The 19,086-nt window shown below is 40.7% G+C and overlaps 1 protein-coding gene across 1 annotated transcript in view; it reads right to left on the bottom strand.

Moving 5' to 3' along the window:
* Thsd7b (thrombospondin type 1 domain containing 7B) overlaps positions 1-19,086 on the bottom strand; it is a 565,744-nt gene that overhangs the window by 84,942 nt on the left and 461,716 nt on the right. The window contains exons 15-16 of the mRNA XM_055603283.1: positions 7,232-7,365; positions 1,892-2,042 (exon numbers count right to left, since the gene is read on the bottom strand). Of these exons, the coding sequence (XP_055459258.1) occupies positions 1,892-2,042; positions 7,232-7,365 (285 nt within the window). The remainder of the gene's footprint in view (positions 1-1,891; positions 2,043-7,231; positions 7,366-19,086) is intronic.

Here is a 19,086-nt window from a genome sequence, read left to right as displayed (position 1 = left end):
TTTTAAAGGAACAGCCTTCTCATTTCACACTGACAAGCAAGCAATTGTCTATATCATCTTGAAGATGCATGAATGGAGGTTATAGTATTTTCTCCATCTCTACTTTCTAAACCCCTGAAAACCAAAACAATTATGCTTGAAAAACCTTAAAGACAATAGCTGTCTCAAGGAAGCAAATACAGAGGGCCATTCCAGAAGCTTCAGAACTATTCCTGAAACAAAGGATTTAGCCCACTCACCAAATGCTTTGACCTGAGAGCAAGATTTCCCTAGCAAAATGCTTACTGGCACTTTCTGTAAGTTAGAAAAGTGAGAAAGGTCAGGACCTCCATTTACTTAAACTTCCTCAGGATGCTTGTTCTTCCACATGTAGATTAATAAACACTGTGTTAGTGTACATCCTAATGTGGGAACATATGTATCCATTCATGGAAGAATCATGCAGACAGTTAAGACACTTTGTCTTTACAGTAAACATTTCACTTTAAAGAAAGAACAGCGTTCCGCCTAACTATTTGGAAGACCTCTATTCTTCCAAAATTAAGTGAGTTAGCGACACAAGCCCCAAACCTCTGGCTTCCTCAGACAGAAAAGGTTCTTGTCAGCTCAGCATTTGTTACATGGAGAACTTCGTTCCAACTCCCAACTGAATAGTCACCTACCAGTCAGAAGTACTTAACCGGGCAGATTAGTGAAATAACTGAAGGTAACAATCCCAGTGCCTACCTCAAAACAAGTGGCCCCAAAGCTTAACTGTCAGTATATCTAAATTGCCCACAAGCAGATGCTGCTGCAGCAGTGAGGAGGTAGAATTACAATGCAGTGCTTTCCTAGCGAGCCATCTTCTTACCGCACTCCCTTCAGAACCACTCAGCACATGAAACAGTGCATAGCAAAACTCTCTGGAAGGTTACAATCACTAGTAATGATTAATAGTTAATAATAATTAGTGAGCTATTAACTCATTTCAAAGATACTTTCCATTGCAACAGCATGGTTTCTCTAATTGTTCCATGCTGCATATGTGGGACAGTTTTTTTCATTTTTATTTTTATTAATTACAGTTTATTCACTTTGTATCCCCCTGTAGCTCCCTCCTTCCCTTCTTCCCTCCCAGTCCCACCTCTCCCCCTTCTCCACCCATGTCCCTCCCCAAGTCCACTAATAGGGAAGTGGGACAGTTTTAAACTGTGATTTAATGTATCCAAGTTCTTTCTTGACATTATTTGAAACTCATCTTTGTTTTTCTTTCCCTATCTTCAAGCAGCTTAAAATACCAAAATTTACCATCTGGAAATACCGTTTTGATTATGCTATTTAATATTTCCCGTACTGCTGCAACGTTTCCATTTTTCTAAAAAAAGGGAAAATAAGACAAATGCTTTGTCGTATTTTTGTTGTTGTTGTCAGCTCTGGAAGAAGCAGGGTCATAGGAAAAAGAATGTGTCATCTTTAGGAAAATGGCAGAAGGCAAATAGAGAATCAAGAATAGAGGCAGCATTGCACAGTGAGGTTGAACTCCTAGCAGGAAATTGATACTTCCAGGGTGAAAATGGAACAGAACCAAGACATTATAATGAGAGTCATTTGGTGCAGGAGAAGACCCTTAAAAATGACTCACAGTTGACTCACAGTGTGAGCATTACAGGCTATTTTCCTTGGTCACAGTCTCAACATAAATGCTCTGGAAGAGGCAATGGTATTTTAAATAGCTCATTCTCATTTGCAATTTTTTGTTTGTTTTTCTTTCTCTTCAAGTTACGGGTAGGTTCCTGGAAAATATTTTTTCCCCTGTCACTAGAGGAGAGCCTTGAAAAGCCATGCTGTAAAATTAGAGAGAACAATAGAGAAGGAAACGCTGGAAGATTCAGGCATCAACAAAGGAAATTACCTGTGGGCATTTGCTCCATGTTCCCCACTCAGACATGACACACTCACTGGGACACAGAAGGGAACAGGCCTGGGATTCTGGGGGAGCATCATCCTGGTTGCACAGGGTCCTGTTCACTGTCCCTCCTTCACTGTCAGCAGTATTCACACACCTGTTAGACAGTGGTGGTGATAAAGATAGATACATTTAAATTAGGGGCAGCAGAGAAACAAGGAAAAACAAACCAACTCAGCCTTCCTCAGTCTAGTAAAAGAATTTAGAAATGTTACAAGTCATGGCTGTCTCATGCACCACCCACTTTCAAGAGATCTAGGGTTCCACACTGAGTGGATATTCCTTCAATTTTTACAAATTTTTAGTGTCCTACTCCAAATACCGGAAAGACGACCCTGTTTCAGCCAGAACCTTCACACTTTCTGTGACTATTGTCAGCCTTTCTCAAAGCTCCCAACCATCTTCACATTTACTCCACATATTGTAGGGGATAGAAAAATAATGTGAAAACAGTCACTATTACAAGCATTTGAGTTTTACGTGGCTAGGTGGTGTGCAGCCTCCGCAAAGGGTGATGTGGGAGCATTGCCTTGCCCACCGAACCTAAAGATTATACATTGTTCCTGCACGACCAGCCACACCTCTACCTCAACTTTGAGATCAAACACACAAAATGACATCTGCCATCATGCTCTGGTTATCCATGATGAAAAGTCAATCATATGTAAATCAAGTGTTCTACCCAAAATGGTTTAACCAGAATACATGGACAATATCAAGACTTGGCAGAAATGTCACTGACTTATAAATAATCTTGCATTGCTGGCTGGAAATTATTTTTAAAAAAGAGGTTGAGTGTTTTTAAGCCCACATACTGTGGCATTTAAATGGAAATGTGCATAACTCACACCAAACCAACCACAAACTGGAAATGCTTATAGTGGCCGTATTCACACACAAGCAGGCTAGAACTAGTTCCACTCTTTAGCAGTATGTAACAGTTGTCCCTACTGTTCTAAATTCCATTGAATCCAATAAGGGGGAGAATGCACGGACTACTGGTAGGCAAAAGGGTATGGGTGACAGATATGTTATTGAAGATCGCCACATACAAAGTGCCTATACTCTGACGATCCTTTCATATAGATGTTTAATGCTAATATGCAAAGTCTGACTAGCGCCCACTCTTAAAAGAATGGCTAGCAGCTAACAGAGGGTTAGGTAATGCTGAAGTTTTGCTTCTGACTGGGTTTGGTTGTAGAAGCGAAGCGCACTGGTGTTATGAAAACTTACCCAGCCATATTCCCATGGCTTGGCCATTTATCTATATTTGCATCTCAGAAATTTATTTTTAACTTACCCCTTCTCCAAAAATTAAAGATAATGTGTTATTCTCCGGGATCCTTTGATAGATGTCAGGAATTATTTTTTTGTCAGTATTTATTGATTCAGTGAATTTTTTGAGTCAAGGTCTAATGTACTCCAGGGTGGCCTTTGAACTAATACTTATGGCTTTACCTCTCAAAAGTTAAAGATTATAAGCATGGCCTTGCCATATTTACTAAATAATTTTGAGGACTTACTATGCTACCAGTGCCTTAAAAGCAGTTATTGAGGTACAAAACCAGAAGAAAATTAGACAGTTGGTGTATTTGTGAGTGTTTTGTTCTAGTGATAACAGCAAAAATGAAGATAAAAATGGTGACAATATCTAGACAATGGTGTGCACTTAGTACCCCAGGACTCAGGAGTCCTAGGCATGAGGATTGTGACTTTGGGGCTGTTGAGACCAGCCTGAGCTCCTCAGACCTGACACAGGCATTTGCTGGTCTAATCCTGCCAGATAGCAGGACACTCAGTGCTTTTGGAGAGTGATATCCTATAACACTATGGTGCTCCCTGCCCTAATCATGCTCTCTCACCATGAGTTCCTTTTAATACATTAAAATAGAAAAAAATCAGGAAATGGGGTGGAAAATTAAAAAAGCTATATGAGTGAAGTAATAAAAATTTAACCATTGTATACAGTAGAGTAATAGAGGGTAGACAGGAAGAGTAAGGTCTCCAGCAAAGGAAGGCCTGACACAAGGTCATCTCTAAGTTTCCATTTATTCTGAGTTAGGAGCAGTAGAAGGAGGTTCCTTAGAATGTCTTCAGCATCTTTCCTGGGACAAATGGAAAAAGCTAGGAAGTGCTTTTTCTCTTGATTGCACAAACTGAGCTGATGTCCTTTTGTTTCGCTGAGAAGGAGAAGTAAGACTTCTGGCTATTGATAGCCAGTGGATATAGGCATTGATTTCTGCTCACTTCCAATATACTACAAAAGCACTAATAAAGGTATTTGCTTCCAAAGTACAATTAATGGTGATGCTAAGAAGAATCACTTTCTGTTGTAGTCACATGCTCCTCTTCTCTCCTCCCAAATCTCATAGACCCTTGTGAACATACTATGTTCATGGCAATGGGGTGCTTCTTCCAAATACTGGGAACACAGTAAAAAATCTTTGCTGCAAATTAGATGGCTCATATTGTATAGTAAGCCTTCAAGAAACAATAAAGAAAATAACTACATTTATATTACAAAAACCTACTATGAAAAATTCTAGAATTTGCAGTGCCAAGTATTTGGGGATGGGGTGTTGGGGTGAAGATGGGTTAAAACACTAGAGGGTTTAGGAAATGTGTGTACGAGGTATCTACAGCCTCAGATGCCCTCCTGCAATGTGCATTGTCCCTTCTCCTTTTTTCAAGCAACTGAAGGCTTTATATCTGAAGAAGTTATCAAGTTATCAAGTTCCCAAATGCCATTGGGTTAGAGAACTCTTGGCACACTGAAAGACCTTATATGTCAACAGGAATTTCAATAGATGTCTGCCTCCTGAAAATGACATCATCACTAACTTAGTAGCTTAATCAATGGAATGTCATTGTCTGACAATTGCACAGCATAGATATCCAATATAGGTTTTCTGGAGCCTGCGTGTAGATTCAGGGGTTGATAGAAATGTAATCCTAGGGATGTCTCTTTGGTTTTTCATGCTTCACAGGCCATTCTCATTCCTTGGGTGGCGCTTTCCTCCGCCTCCAAGGCGAGGTCCTCACATTTCTTCACATCTTCCCACTTTTGTCACATCTTCCTTTTTCTTGCCCCTCTACTATTTCAAAGTCCCTGTGAGCAAACTGTGCACACGCAGATAGGCTAGAATTGTCCTGTTGCAATCATGCATGATAACACTGTTTTTTCATAAAACACATATCAGAATCTGGGAATTAGAATGCAGACATTTTGAGAGGTTACCATTCTTTTTCTGCACTAGAATTCTTTCACTGTTCCCCCGGAATACCGCTATTAGAATTATCTGTTTGATTAATGATTGAAGAAGAAGCATTTCGAGGGATTCTGAGCAGTCCACAAGTGAAGTCTTAAAAAGACTGAAATTTAAGGTGTTCCCAAAGGAAATGCAGTGACCCATTATATATCCCTGTCATCAATCTCCTTGCCCACCTTTCCTTCAGCACTCACTCGCTTCCCTCAAACACTGCAAAACTGTTTTAGGCATTTTCCTTGTTTTCTGTCAACACTTCCTGCCTTTTATTCCCTCCACGAGTACACCTTGAACCATTTTAGTCATGCTTCCGTTGTCATTGCAGAGAGCCCTCTTATCAGAATCATTCACTGACTCCCCTCTACCAAGTTCAGCGGTCAGTGCTTATCTCAGGGAACTCAGTGGCTCCGGAGACAATTGATTACTGCACTTTTCTTTAAAACAATACAAAAAAACCTCAAAATTCTGCTTGAATTATTTCCTTTTTTAAAATTTTATTCCCCTGGGTATTTCTCAGTCTCATTTTTAGAAACATTCTCTTTGAATCTTTCTAACTTACAAATGTTGGAGTTACAAAGGGCTCAAAACATTATCAACATATACCAAATTTATAAGCTAATGGCAGTGAAATTTATAACCTTAATCTCTCCTCCGAACACAAGCCTATAATAGCTCAGTTGGAAAGCTAATATCATACCTCAAATTTAACGTGTTTGAAAGCTAACTTGTTTTCCTGTCAAGCCTGATTCTCACATTTTCCAGTTCAACAGATGGTGCCACCATTCCTCCTGTTGATCAGCCAGTTAACAGCCATCTCCATATTTCTTCCTTTCCCATTCTATGGTCATTTAATCATCATATCCTATGTTCTGTAGCTTTGAAATTTATTCTAAATGTGACACTCTCATCATCTTCAATTTATTAAACCAAATGCAACTGACAGCCTCTCTCACCTGGAATTCTGCAATGGCCTCAAACCTACATCTTTGCACCCAAACTTCAGAATTTCTGTACCATGCCATGGCAGGTTCTTTTGGACAAGTAGAACTGGGACCTCTTCTGAACACTAAACCTTTCATAGCTTTATGGCTTCACACTACAGTTAGTGTAATATCCTGCCTTCACCTTCCTTCAGAACACAGCATGGTCTTCACACCAGCCCCAGCCGTGTGGGACAGGTTTTATTCTCCCATCAAGTCAGGAAGTATCTGTCTGTTCTTTTGTAGTGGACTTTTCTACATCTGAAAATTAATTATACATAGGGTATAATTAATACCCTATGCTATTCAGGTGGGCCATTGATGGCACTAATTTTCCTTCTTATTTTACACACTGCTAACTGTGTATCAGTATTTTAGCTTTTGCTTGTCCAAATGATAACATGTATTGCTATTATGCCTTCTTGGGAAGGCAGTCATTCTTTGGTTATAAGTTGTTTCTGTATGTGCCAACTTGTCAAAGTCCAGCAGAGGATGTTGGTTTGGTTCTAGTGCTTTCAGGTATAGGACAAAATCCTTTGATGAGCTTCCTTAGAGTGACTGGTGCAGCATTTGTACTTATTTTATATACTTTTATGTTAAGATGTATAACTATTATTCATCGATCTCATTGGATTTCAGTGTCTGGGGCTGATTATGAGGGGGGTTGAATTTATAATGGCATCCTTAAATAGATTAAGATCCATTAAATATTCTAACCATGCTGTTGACGTAAGAAATAGCAAAGTAGTGAGGACCTCCTAATTTGTTAGCAGTGGTGGCTGGGAGTTCCTGGAAGGACACTGGTCTGCTCCATGTAGCAGACCGTGCCCAGTGTAATTAGGAAATAGTAGAGGGCGTGGGTGGGGGACTGCAGAGGCCTTCCCACTGCGTGCATGGTTGGGAGGCTACACTTGATTCTGTGGATTCTTGAAGGTGAGCACAGTCAGAGGACATAGGATGGACATGATTATGTATCTGGACACCAGCATTAGTGACTTTTATAAAGAGGGAAAATGCTCCACCACCTCCGGGGCACTCACCGGATTCTTCTAGCTTGTGTTCCTCTTCCACAGCGTGGGGATCTCAGCTCATTGTTGATTTTGCATGGAGACCAGTGTTCTACAACCCAGGAATATTGATCACACTCACTGTAACACGGAACTGCCTCATGAACCTGTCAAGAACAGGAGAGAAAGAAAAAAAGTATTATGTGGAGCTACCCAAGTGATAGAAAATCCTTTAGTAATGCCTGCCGAACAGAACCTGAGAAATGACACTGTTGCCCATTAGCCAAATTACATCCCTCCAAAAGAAGACATATTTGACTGGTATGAATTTAGTGAGCTGCCTGAAAAAGCATAGAGGGAAATCAACTGAAGTCAGAGAGTATGCCTTCACAGACAAGAACAAAGGACGGCCATCCCCCCGCCAGGAGAAGAAATTCTATTATCATTCCATTTCCCCCAAAAGCTTATTCATATATATTAGATGCTAGTTCTCAATTAGATGGTATACTGTATTCCCAGATGTACTTTAACGTGTCAACTGAAACAAACACAGATAAAGCAAATTTACTCCTGAATATAAGGGGTTTTTAGAATGCATAAGAAAAGCAGAATTATTTACACTAGAAATTTCTTTCTTTCTTTCTTTTGCCTCCAAATGATCAATTCTAACAATCCTTCAGCTTCCTGAGCATTGCGGCTTCATATGAATGTAGCTATTTGTAGGATGGATTCAGAGCCTAGCTAAAATGAATGTGTGCCTAAATACGCATGCACACACACTATTCAGGACAAACAACTGGCCATCTTACTCATTTGATATGATTACTAAGGGTATTTATAATTTTATGATTAAAAAATAAAGCAGTGAGGACATTTGCACCTCCCCTTCTTGCCTACGCATTTGCTTATGCTAAGGCTTTCCTGAATGTGTCCCTGTATATCACAGGCAACTGAGGTTTTCTTGAGGCAGCGTTGAACATTCTTTGCTTCTCATCACTGACGGGGGCTTCTTGCTGTGAAAGAGGCATAGAAAAGCAAAACCTTCTGGCTCATAGAGATGACTCCAGTACAGACAGAGAAAAGGAGGGACATCTTAGGAATGATGTAAATAAGCTTTTCCTTTTAAACAAGAGTTAAAAGTCAGTCTCTTCCTGCAACCTCCTTTCTAATTCCATAAAATTGTAGGAGACTGGGCAGAGCCATCCAAACAGAAGCACCTCCTATAAGTTCCCATTAAATGCAAGGAAAAGCGCCGTGTAATGGGATAATCAGAGCAAGATCGGAGCTCTGCCAGCATGCTCACGGAAATCACATGTGAGCAAGTGATTGGAGACACTAGTTCTTAGGAATCACAATGTCAGGAACTATTTTTAACCATGGGATTCTAGTTAGCCCTGCCACATACAGCTCCCCAGGAAAAGAGAGAACACAAGGTGAGGAATATATATGGGCAGAATCAAAGGAGAAAGGAAGGCAGAGGGGGAAATGGATGTGCAGAAAGGGAGGAATTAAGTAATAAAAGACAATCCCTTCATGCTGTGTGTCCTGACTAGAATAGAGTGACTGAATTGAAAGCCTCACTACAGAAGAATGAGGGGGCAGGAAGTTACAGCTGAGAAAGGGCTGCTCCAATTCTCATAGAGGGAAGAGGAGAACTCCCCAGAAGAAAACGCAAGATTCTATCAGATAACACTCAGCTGCCAACCAGAAAAATAAGGCTCTCACTGAATTTACATGTTATCTGTCTATATCCTTTAATGTATATCAATATGTATTTCCATGAATACTTTAATATAGGAACTGAGAAAGCATCCATGTCACACTCCTTGAAGCACTAAGAAATAGATCAAAATTCATTTTAAAAACTACTTCCCTGTACTCCATGAACTAACTGAACAAAAAATGGGTGGGAAACCCTTTGGGGAGAATGTACCCAGTTTTCTTACGCTGTTAATACCATGAAGAGCTTACACTTCTATACAACACTCCCTCCCTTTAAAGCTCCAAGATCAGATGGGAAATGACAAAGCATTCAGAGGCATGTAGCTGCCTTGTCATCACTGGCTTGCTGTCTTTTATTCCTGGTTCTCCAGTGATCTGAGAAGCTGGCCACAATGGCAAACGGCTGCTCAGGGAAGGGCTATGTAGGAAGATAGCATCTTCTTGGTTGAGAGTGGAAAACTCAGCACCTCAAAGTCACATGGAGTTCCTTGGCCTTTTCACCTCCCCATATAACCATTACACTTTTGTTTATTTTCCGCTCTGGGAATTAAACCCACAGCCTTTTTAGGCTGAGCAAGAACTGAACTGGCAAGTGATATTCCCCAACCATGGTCTCTATTTTTACATCTGTCTGTGCTAGCTGACAAATGTCTGCCTTTCCCTCAAAGCCCAGAAAATGTAACACTCTAGTCTTCATAGACTGTGTTCCCAAGGTTCATATACCCTAGCCCAGCATGGAGGTTAGGACCACAGCCACAGTGTGCATGACTAGGGAGCAAACACATAAGAAAATAGCACCTCTACCCCATTCCTGATTATCTTTTCTTCTATCAGTATCCTAATATTTTTCCACCTTGGTTGTATTAGCAATCTGTATAATTTAGACCTTAAATAATGCTGAGAGAATATACCAACTGCGCCCCATGCAGTTTGTACTCTACACACATATATTTGCTTTTGATCCTAAAAAAAGCCAGATATGCACATGTGTGCTGAAGAGAGACAGAGACACACACAGAGAGAGAGACAGGAACACACAGAGAGACAGAGACGCACAAAGAGACAGTAGACAGAGACAGACGAAGGGACACAGAGCAAGTCTTGTCAGTCTTTGGCAGGAGTCAGGAAAAGCCTATGTTTGGGGAAATCTTATTTCATAAAATATAGGGTAAAGGGGGATCTTAATGAGTATTAGATAACCTGAAACATATTTTTGAAGGTACCTAGTTTGCAAAATGTCTTTCATTTAGTTCTTCTAGTATAGTTCACTCTCTGGCACCAGCAGTATTTTACAAAGGACAATAAAATGCCACACAAAGGAAATATCTGCCTTTTCTGAAGATCTGGCATGATGAAGAGCCATGAGACCTGTCACTGTTCATCAGGGCAGGACTCACCCTCTCCTCTTGCTTCTCCCACCAGAGAGGTTCGAAAACTCTCCAGTAGGCAAGAATGCAACAGGACATTCAAGAACAAATATTAACTCTATAGGTTCTGTTTTTCCCTGCCATCTTTTTGTTCTGGCTACTGTGTATTGCTGTTTGCTGGTTTTATTATTATAGCTTTATAATGAAATGTGTTACCGCGTGGACTTTATCAGGGAATCATATGAAAATGTTCTGCAGTGGAGAAATGAGCCGTGGGAAAGTTAAATGAAAATCAGTTCTAAATGGCACAAATTAGGGGAAAATAACAGCTTTTAATAGGGCCATAGATGCTAACTACATTGCCGAAGACTCTAAATCCTCTGAGAGAGGCAGCAGTTCATTCTCCTAGAAATGAGTCCTATTTATTACGTCTTCGCTGGGACCTGGGTTTTTATAATTTTGCCAGCTCCAGATTCATATCATAAAGTCGTTCACTGAGTCAGTCTTTTAATATTCATGAAATAAACCTGCAGTTGCCGCAGCAGATGAGTTTAATTAAGCAGTGCTTTCAGAGACCCCATTCAGCTAGCTGGACTTCCATGGCATAAGCTTGGAAGCAGTCTTAGTGGGGCTCAGAAGTTATCTTTATTGTATAACACATACTTAGAGTTCAATGGCCTTAAAATCAATAAACATGGCAAAATAATTAATAAATGCAGGGAAAGTGAGAGAGGGAAGGATGGATGGGAGTTGGGGGAGAAAGGATGGAGAAAGGAAGATTTCACAGCCTCTAATTTGCTGTTGCAATAAACCTAGCAGCGAAGCTGCCACCGATGGCCTCAGTAAAATACTTGAGCTTCAAGGCCTCCAGCCTCAACAGCTGATTCTTAGCAGAATTTTAAAAGCTGCTTAAAGGGCCATTTAGGAGCAAAGATCTTGGTGAGTTGAACCAGGCTCTATCCTACTGCAATGAGGTAAGATGTTCTTGAGGAATACTGAGATCCCTAGCCCAGTGTGCATCCTTTTTTTTTTTATTTTTAGTTACATTTTGTTAACTCTGTGTCCCAGCTGTATCCCGCTCCCTCATTCCCTCCCCAACCCCACACTCCCTCCCTGGTCTCCTCCCTGCCCCTTTCCAAGTCCCCTGATAGGGGAGGACCTCCTCCCCTTTCATCTGACCCTGTTTTATCAGGTATCTTCAGGGCTGGCTGCAAAGTCCTCCTCTGTGGCCTAACAGACTGCTCCTCCCCTGGGGGGGGGGGTGTCAAACAGCCTGCCCTTGAGATCCTGTTAGAAATAGTCCGTGTACCCCTTACTTTGGAAAACTACTTGGTTCCTTTTACCCAAGTGCTGTGAACACTTCACATAAGATGTGTGAGTTGAAATAATCCCTTGTATCCTGTCTGATCACCATGGAATAAAGCTGGACCTCAACAACAACAGAAATAACAAAAAGCCTACACACACATGGAAACTGAACAACTTGCTACTAAATGACAGCTGGGTCAGGGAAGAAATAAAGAAAGAAATTAAAGTCTTCCTAGAACTCAATGAAAATGAAGACACAACATACCCAAACTTGTGGGACACAATGAAAGCAGTGCTAAGAGGAAAGTTCATAGCACTAAGTGCCTTCAAGAAGAAATTTGAGACAGCTCATTCAAGCAACTTAATGGCCCACTTAAAAACCCTAGAAAAAGAAGAAGCAGACACACCAAAAAGGAGTAGAGGGTGGGAAATAATCAAACTCAGGGCTGAAATCAATCAATTAGAAACAAATAAAACAATTCAAAGAATCAATGAAACCAAGAGCTGGTTCTTTGAGAAAATCAACAAGATTGACAAACCCTTAGCCAAGCTAACTAAAAGACAGAGAGACACCATCCAAATAAACAAAATCAGAAATGAAAACGGGGACATAACTACAGACACTGAGGAAATCCAAACAATCATTAGGACTTACTTCAAAAGTCTATATGCCACAAAATTTGAAAATCTAAATGAAATGGACAATTTTCTTGATTGATTTGACTTACCAAAGCTGAATCAGGACCAGGTAAATCAATTAAATAGTCCTATATCCCCCAAGGAAATAGAAGCGGTCATCGAAAGTCTCCCATGCAAAAAAAGCCCAGGACCAGATGGTTTCAGCACAGAATTCTACCAGACCTTCAAAGAAGAGCTAACTCCAGTTCTCTTCAAACTATTCCACAAAATAGAAACAGAAGGAACACTACCAAACTCTTTCTATGAAGCCACAGTCACCTTGGTACCTAAACCTCACAAAGACCCAACAAAGAAGGAGAATTTCAGGCCAATCTCCCTTATAAACATTGATGCAAAAATACTCAACAAAATACTTGCAAACTGAATACAAGAACACATCAAAGATATCATCCACTATGACCAAGTGGACTTCATCCTAGGTATGCAGGGTGGTTCAATATATGGAAATACATCAATGTGATCCACCATATTAACAAACTTTAGAGAAAAAAAAAACACATGATAATCTCCCTAGATGCTGAAAAAGCATTTGACAAAATTCAACATCCATTCATGTTTAAAGTATTAGAGAAATCAGGGATATAAGGCACATATCTAAACATAGTAAAGGCGATATACAGCAAGCCTATAGCCAACATCAAACTGAACAGAGAGAAACTTAAAGCAATCCCACTGAAATCAGGGACAAGACAAGGCTGCCTACTCTCTCCATATCTCTTCAACATAGCTCTGGAAGTCCTTGCTAGAGCATTAAGACAGTTGAAGGAGATCAAGGGGATACAAATTGGAAAGGAAGAAGTCAAATTATCACTATTTGTAGATGATATGATAGTATATGTGATTTACCTTAAAAACTCTACCAGGGAACTCCTACAGCTGATAAAAACCTTCAGCAAAGTGGCTGGATACAAAATCAACTAAAAAAAAAAATCAGTAGCACTCCTGTATACAAAAGACAAAAGGGCTGAGAAATAAATTAGGGAAACAACACCCTTCACAAGAGCCACAAATGAGATAAAGTACCTTGGAGTAACCCTAACCAAGCAAGTCAAAGACCTGTATGAAAAAAATTTCAAGTCTCTGAAGAAAGAATTAGAAGAAGATATGAGAAGATGGAAAGATCTCCCATGCTCATGGACTGGCAGGATTAACACAGTAAAAATGGCCATCTTTCCAAAAGCAATCTACAGATTCAATGCAATTCCCATCAAATTACCAACACAATTCTTTACAGAATTGGAAAGAAAAATTCTCAACTTTATATGGAATAACAAGAAACCCAGAATTGCTAAAACAATCCTCTACAATAAAAGATCTTCTGGAGGTATCTCCATCCCTGATCTTAAGCTGTACTATAGAGCAACAGTTATAAAAACTGCATGGTACTGGCATAGAAACAGAATGGTGGATCAATGGAACTGAACAGAAGACCCAGAAATAAATCCACATGCTTATGGATACCTGATCTTTGACAAAGATGCCAAAACCATACAATGGAAAAAAGATAGCATCTTCAACAAATGGTGCTGGTCTAACTGGATGTCTACATGTAGAAAAATGAAAATAGATCCATACTTATCACCCTGCACAAAACTAAAGTCCAAGTGGATCAAAGAACTCAACATAAAACCAGACACATTAAATCGGTTAGAAGAAAAAAATGGGGAAGACCCTAGAACTCATTGGTACAGAAGACATCTTCCTGAACAGAACACCAACAGCACAGGCTCTAAGAGCAACAATCAATAAATGGGACCTCGTGAAACTGAAAAGCTTCTGTAAAGCAAAGGACACCATCATCAAAACAAAACAAATGCCTACAGATTGGGAAAGAATCTTTACCACCCCTTTATCTGAGAGAGGGCTAATATATAAAGAATTAAAGAAGCTGAAAAGCAGCAAACCAAGTAATCCAATTAAAAAATGGGGAACAGAGCTAAACAGAGAACTCTCAGTAGAGGAATATCAAATGGCAGAGAAACACTTAAAGAAATGCTCAACTTCATTAGCCATTAGGGAAATGCAAATCAAAATGATCCTGAGATTTCACCTTATACCCATCAGAATGGCCAAGATGAAAATCTCAAATGACAACACATGCTGTAGAGGTTGTGGAGAAAGGGGAACCCTCCTCCACTGCTGGTGGGAATGCAAACTTGTACAACCACTCTGGAAATCAATCTGGCATTTTCTCCGACAACTAGGAATAGCGCTTCCTCAAGATCCAGCTATACCACTCCTAGGCATATATCCAAAAGATTCTCAAGTACACATTAAGGACATTTGCTCAACCATGTTTGTAGCAGCCTTATTTGTAATAGCCAGAAGCTGGAAACAGCCCAGATGCCCCTCAACTGAAGAGTGGATGCAGAAATTGTGGTACATCTATACAATGTAGTATTACTCTGCAATGAAAAATAAAGAAATCATGAAATTTGCAGGTAAATGGTGGGACCTGGAAAGGATCATCCTGAGTGAGCTGTCCCAGAAAGACACACACACAGTATATACTCACTCATATAGACATATAACATAGGATAAACCTACTAAAATCTGTACATCTAAAGAAACTAATCAAGAGAGAGGACCCTGACTAAAACGCTTAATCCCCATCCTGAAAGGCAAAGAGGATGGACATCAGAAGAAACAGAAAACAGGAAACAACCCCGGAATCTGCCACAGAGGGCCTCTGAAAGCCTCTTCCCTGCAGACTATCAAAGCAGACACTGAGACTTATGGCCAACTGTTGGGCAGAGTGCATGGAATCTTATGTAAGAAGTGGGAAACAGTAAATCTGGTGAGGATAGGAACCCCACAAGGAAAGCAACAGAACCAGAAAATTTGAACACAGGGGTCTTCCCAGAGACTCATACTCCAACCAAGTACCATGCATGGAGATAACCTAGAACCCCTGCACAGATGTAGCCCATGGCAGTTTAGTGTCCAAGTGGTTACATAGTTTTGGGAAGAGGGACTGCCTCTGACATAATCTAATTGGCCTGCTCTTTGATCACCTCCACCTGAGGGGGAGCAGCTTTACCAGGCCACAGAAGATGACAATGCAGCCACTCCTGATGTTATCTGACAGACTAAGATCAGAAGGAAGGAGAGGAGGACCTCCCCTATCAGTGTACTTGGGGAGGGGCATGCATGAAGAAGAGGGAGGGAGGAGGGGGGAGAATGAGACCAGGAGGGGAGGAGGGAGGGGCTTATGAGAGGATACAAAGTCAATAAAGTGTAATTAATAAAATAAAATAATAAAAAAGATGTGTGAGTTCTCCTCTGCTGAAGCTGGGACTCAGCCCTTAATTCTAAGAACTTCCCTCCCAGCTCCTTTCCAATCTCTCTCTTGTGTCTTCTCCATGGCTCCCATTTTCTCTCCAGATGGATTCTCACTCTCAGCTCACCAATATGATCCTTTTACAGTTTAGTTAATAGCGTTCACTCCTTTCCATCCTGGCTGAAGTTTCACATTACTGCAAGAGCTTTTGTTTCCAGTTTCATCTGTCTGGTTTGTATGTGACATTCACTCCTGTCTATCCTGGCTGAAGTTTCGCATTACTGCAAGAGCTTTTGTTTCCAGTCTCATCTGTCTGGTTTGTATGTGACATGCACAGAGTAACACATGCAGTGGTGACGATCGACGAAAGGCATCTGTCCCCACGTTCTGTACAAATGCGCCATCATGACCAACAAAATGCCACAATAACCCTGTGTGTAAGATATTCTGCCTCAACTCTTCATCATCAGAATGATTTGAGTTTGGCAAGGTTGATATGATCCTTATATATAGCTAAAAACCTGAGAATTCTACTCTGGAGAGTTTCCCATAGGCATTGTCTGCTCAGTTTGTTGCAGCTAATTACCAGCCTTCAAAATCAAAACCAAACAAACAAAAATAAAATGACTTGTATTAATGACATCCTTGTTGTTGTAACCAAATATCTGGTGGCCAGCAATATAAGGAACCAAGTTTTAATGTGGCTCATAGTTTGAAGTTATAGTCTATCCTGGCAGGGAAGACATGGCTGGAGCCTTTAGCAGCATGAGATTAAACAGTTGTATCTCACCATCAGTGAGAAAGCAAAGAGCAGAGAAGAGTCATGGAAAGGCTACAAATCCTCAGGCCCACATCCCATGAGTCACTCCAATTCTGTGCACTAAAGGCTCTGCAGGAGCTGTTCTCAACCTGTGGGTCATGGCCCCTTTTACAGAGGCTGCCTAAGATCATTGGAAAACACAGAGACTTACATTATTATTATTCATAGCAGTAGCAAACTACAGTGGTAAAGCAGAAACAAAAATAATTTTATGGTTGAGTTCACCACACTACGTGGATTAGAGGGCACGTCATTACGAAGATTGTGTGCCGCTGCCCTACAGCCTCCTGAAACGGTGGCACCAACGAGAAGCCAGATGTGAGCCTGTGGGGACATTTCACCCTGAGAGCTGAAGAATGGTTCCTGCTTCTTCAGTGGTGCAGATCTTGGTAGCCAGATCTCTCTTTACAGAGGCAACCAATCACATACCACAAGTACTCAAAACGAAATATCGTATCTGTAAGATTTTCCCTGCTATCATTACCTTCCTAAATAATGAAACTATTTTTATATCCTTTATATTGTATTACTTATGATAAGTAATATTGATGTAACTTAAAATACACCTGAGAAAATGCATAGCCAATATGCTAATACCAGGCTATTTGCATAATGTACTTGAATGTGTACAGACTTTAGTTTCTGCAAACAGTCCTGGGACCAGCTCCTTGAGGGACTGGTTTAAAATTCTACAAAAGGAAAGCCATAAAATAAGTGTTTGAAGATTCTATCAGATAATATGTTTTTTTTTATATATAGAAAAATTGCATAAGTAATTTATTCTTAATTTTTTGGTATGGAGGCTCCTTTGACAATTTTTAACAAAGGCCAAATATCTTTAAAAAAAAATAACAGCTTCTAAAACTGAAGCAGGAGCAGATATGTCTTTAGAGCAGTTGGAGTTATTTTAATTTAAAAGGGTAGATGGAAGAGAAAAATCAAAAAATGTTGGTATCTACAGGCATATCATCCTGCATGTGATGTCGTGCTGGGGTTCCTCACAGGGAAGGCTGGAGTTGGTTTTCTCTGTAAATACCTTCTAGATCAAGGGAACAGTACCCAGAAGTATTGGCAATTGTCAGTTTAGTTCAAGTGTGGACAGGAGGCCGGGCTCCCTGCTGCTTAGCAGGCATGTTATGTGCCTGGTTCTTCATCTGTGTGGCTACTGCAGAGCCATCCTCAGATGCCATCCCACTGGGATGCTCAGGAGGCACCACAGGCTTTACTTCCAGATCATATGTTTTTAATTTTGATATTAAAGATGATCCTCACAATGCTAAATGAGCCTTATTTACAAAATCTATTGATGAACACACGATTGAACAATGAGATGCTTATTAAAAAAAATAGTTGGTGGCTGTATTCACTGTCTTCTTGTGGTTTCCAACTGGGCTTTGCAGAGTCTGAGGAGGGACTCACACACCGAACTTAGCTACAGTTTCAATGACCAATGTGAGCTGGGTCACATTAGCATCACCTCTTGTCAAAAGACTTGGCATTGCTGTGACTAATGACATTTTAATTTAAGTTGAGAGCCCTGCTGCATTTGAACTAGCTCATCTCTCACTGGGACTTTTCCACAGTGAGGCTGAGAGCAGAAGGTCCTCATGGAACAAGCTGAGCAGACAAGGCCTCTGGGAAATAGACATCCCCAGAGCAGAATTCTCAGGTAGCCACAGTCACGCTCCAGCTCAGTCCTTTGCTCCTTTAGTTGCTTTTAGCTATATGCAAGGATCACAGCAACTTTGTTGAACGAAAGGAGACATGAAACTGCCACCTGAAAGGTGTAGCAGGAAGGCTGTACCCTAAATTTGCATACTGCTTAGATTTTAGTAAAAGGCATTCTGCATTCAATAGCTTTTTTCCCCCCTGAAAGTAATAATGAAGGGTTTTTCTTTCCCCTTTGAGATGCTCTCAATGCCATTTCCCTGTCCTCCCCTCAGATGTATATTCATCTTTTTGTCCTAAGTTAATGATGACTTTTTTTAAGTGGGGTTTCATTACCTAGCTCTTAGAACTCACAGAGGTCTGTATGCCTCTGCATATGGATTATTAAAGGCTTGTACCCCACACCTGGGCACATTAGTCATCTTTTAAACACGGAGTACTATCAAGGCCAACATCTTTCATCGGGGAAAACTGTGTTGTTTTGCTTTGAAAGTAGATGTCCCGCCTGCTCTGAGGGCATGCAGGGACTCAGGACCCAGCAAAGTCCTATATCATGAGATTGAGAGTAGAAATTCAGTGTGGTGATTGGTTTCAGAGTGAGGCTTCTAAGAAGTGATTAGATTAGGTCATTAGTCGTAAACTCATTACTGAAGCTCTGGTGGCTTCGTAAGGATCAGGGGAGAACACATAGGCGAGGAAAGATGTGCATTCATCCACGGTGGGAGTCAGCCCTGGGGGTCTGGCAAAAACCTCCTGTTTTGTTTGGGCTTCCAATCATGAAACCTGATGCCTGAAAGTACCTCCTCGCCCAGGTGTTTATTACAGAAGTGAAAACCTGACTATAACATGAGTGGTTAGTATAGACCTACTCCTCTGCCCATAATGACAGAAATGAGTCTAAGGCATCCTAAAGTGTGCATGAATATGTATCCACTTCTTTCACGTACCCCCTTCTTCAGGCCTGTCACACAGTGTCCTGCGATCACTGCAGAATGTGGTTAATGGAGAGGGGTTGCACATCTCT

Source organism: Psammomys obesus, unplaced genomic scaffold (genome assembly GCF_907164565.1).
Source record: "Psammomys obesus unplaced genomic scaffold, mPsaObe1.curated_primary_1811, whole genome shotgun sequence".
Classification (NCBI taxonomy): domain Eukaryota; kingdom Metazoa; phylum Chordata; class Mammalia; order Rodentia; family Muridae; genus Psammomys; species Psammomys obesus.
This window is presented reverse-complemented; position numbering and strand designations above follow the sequence as displayed.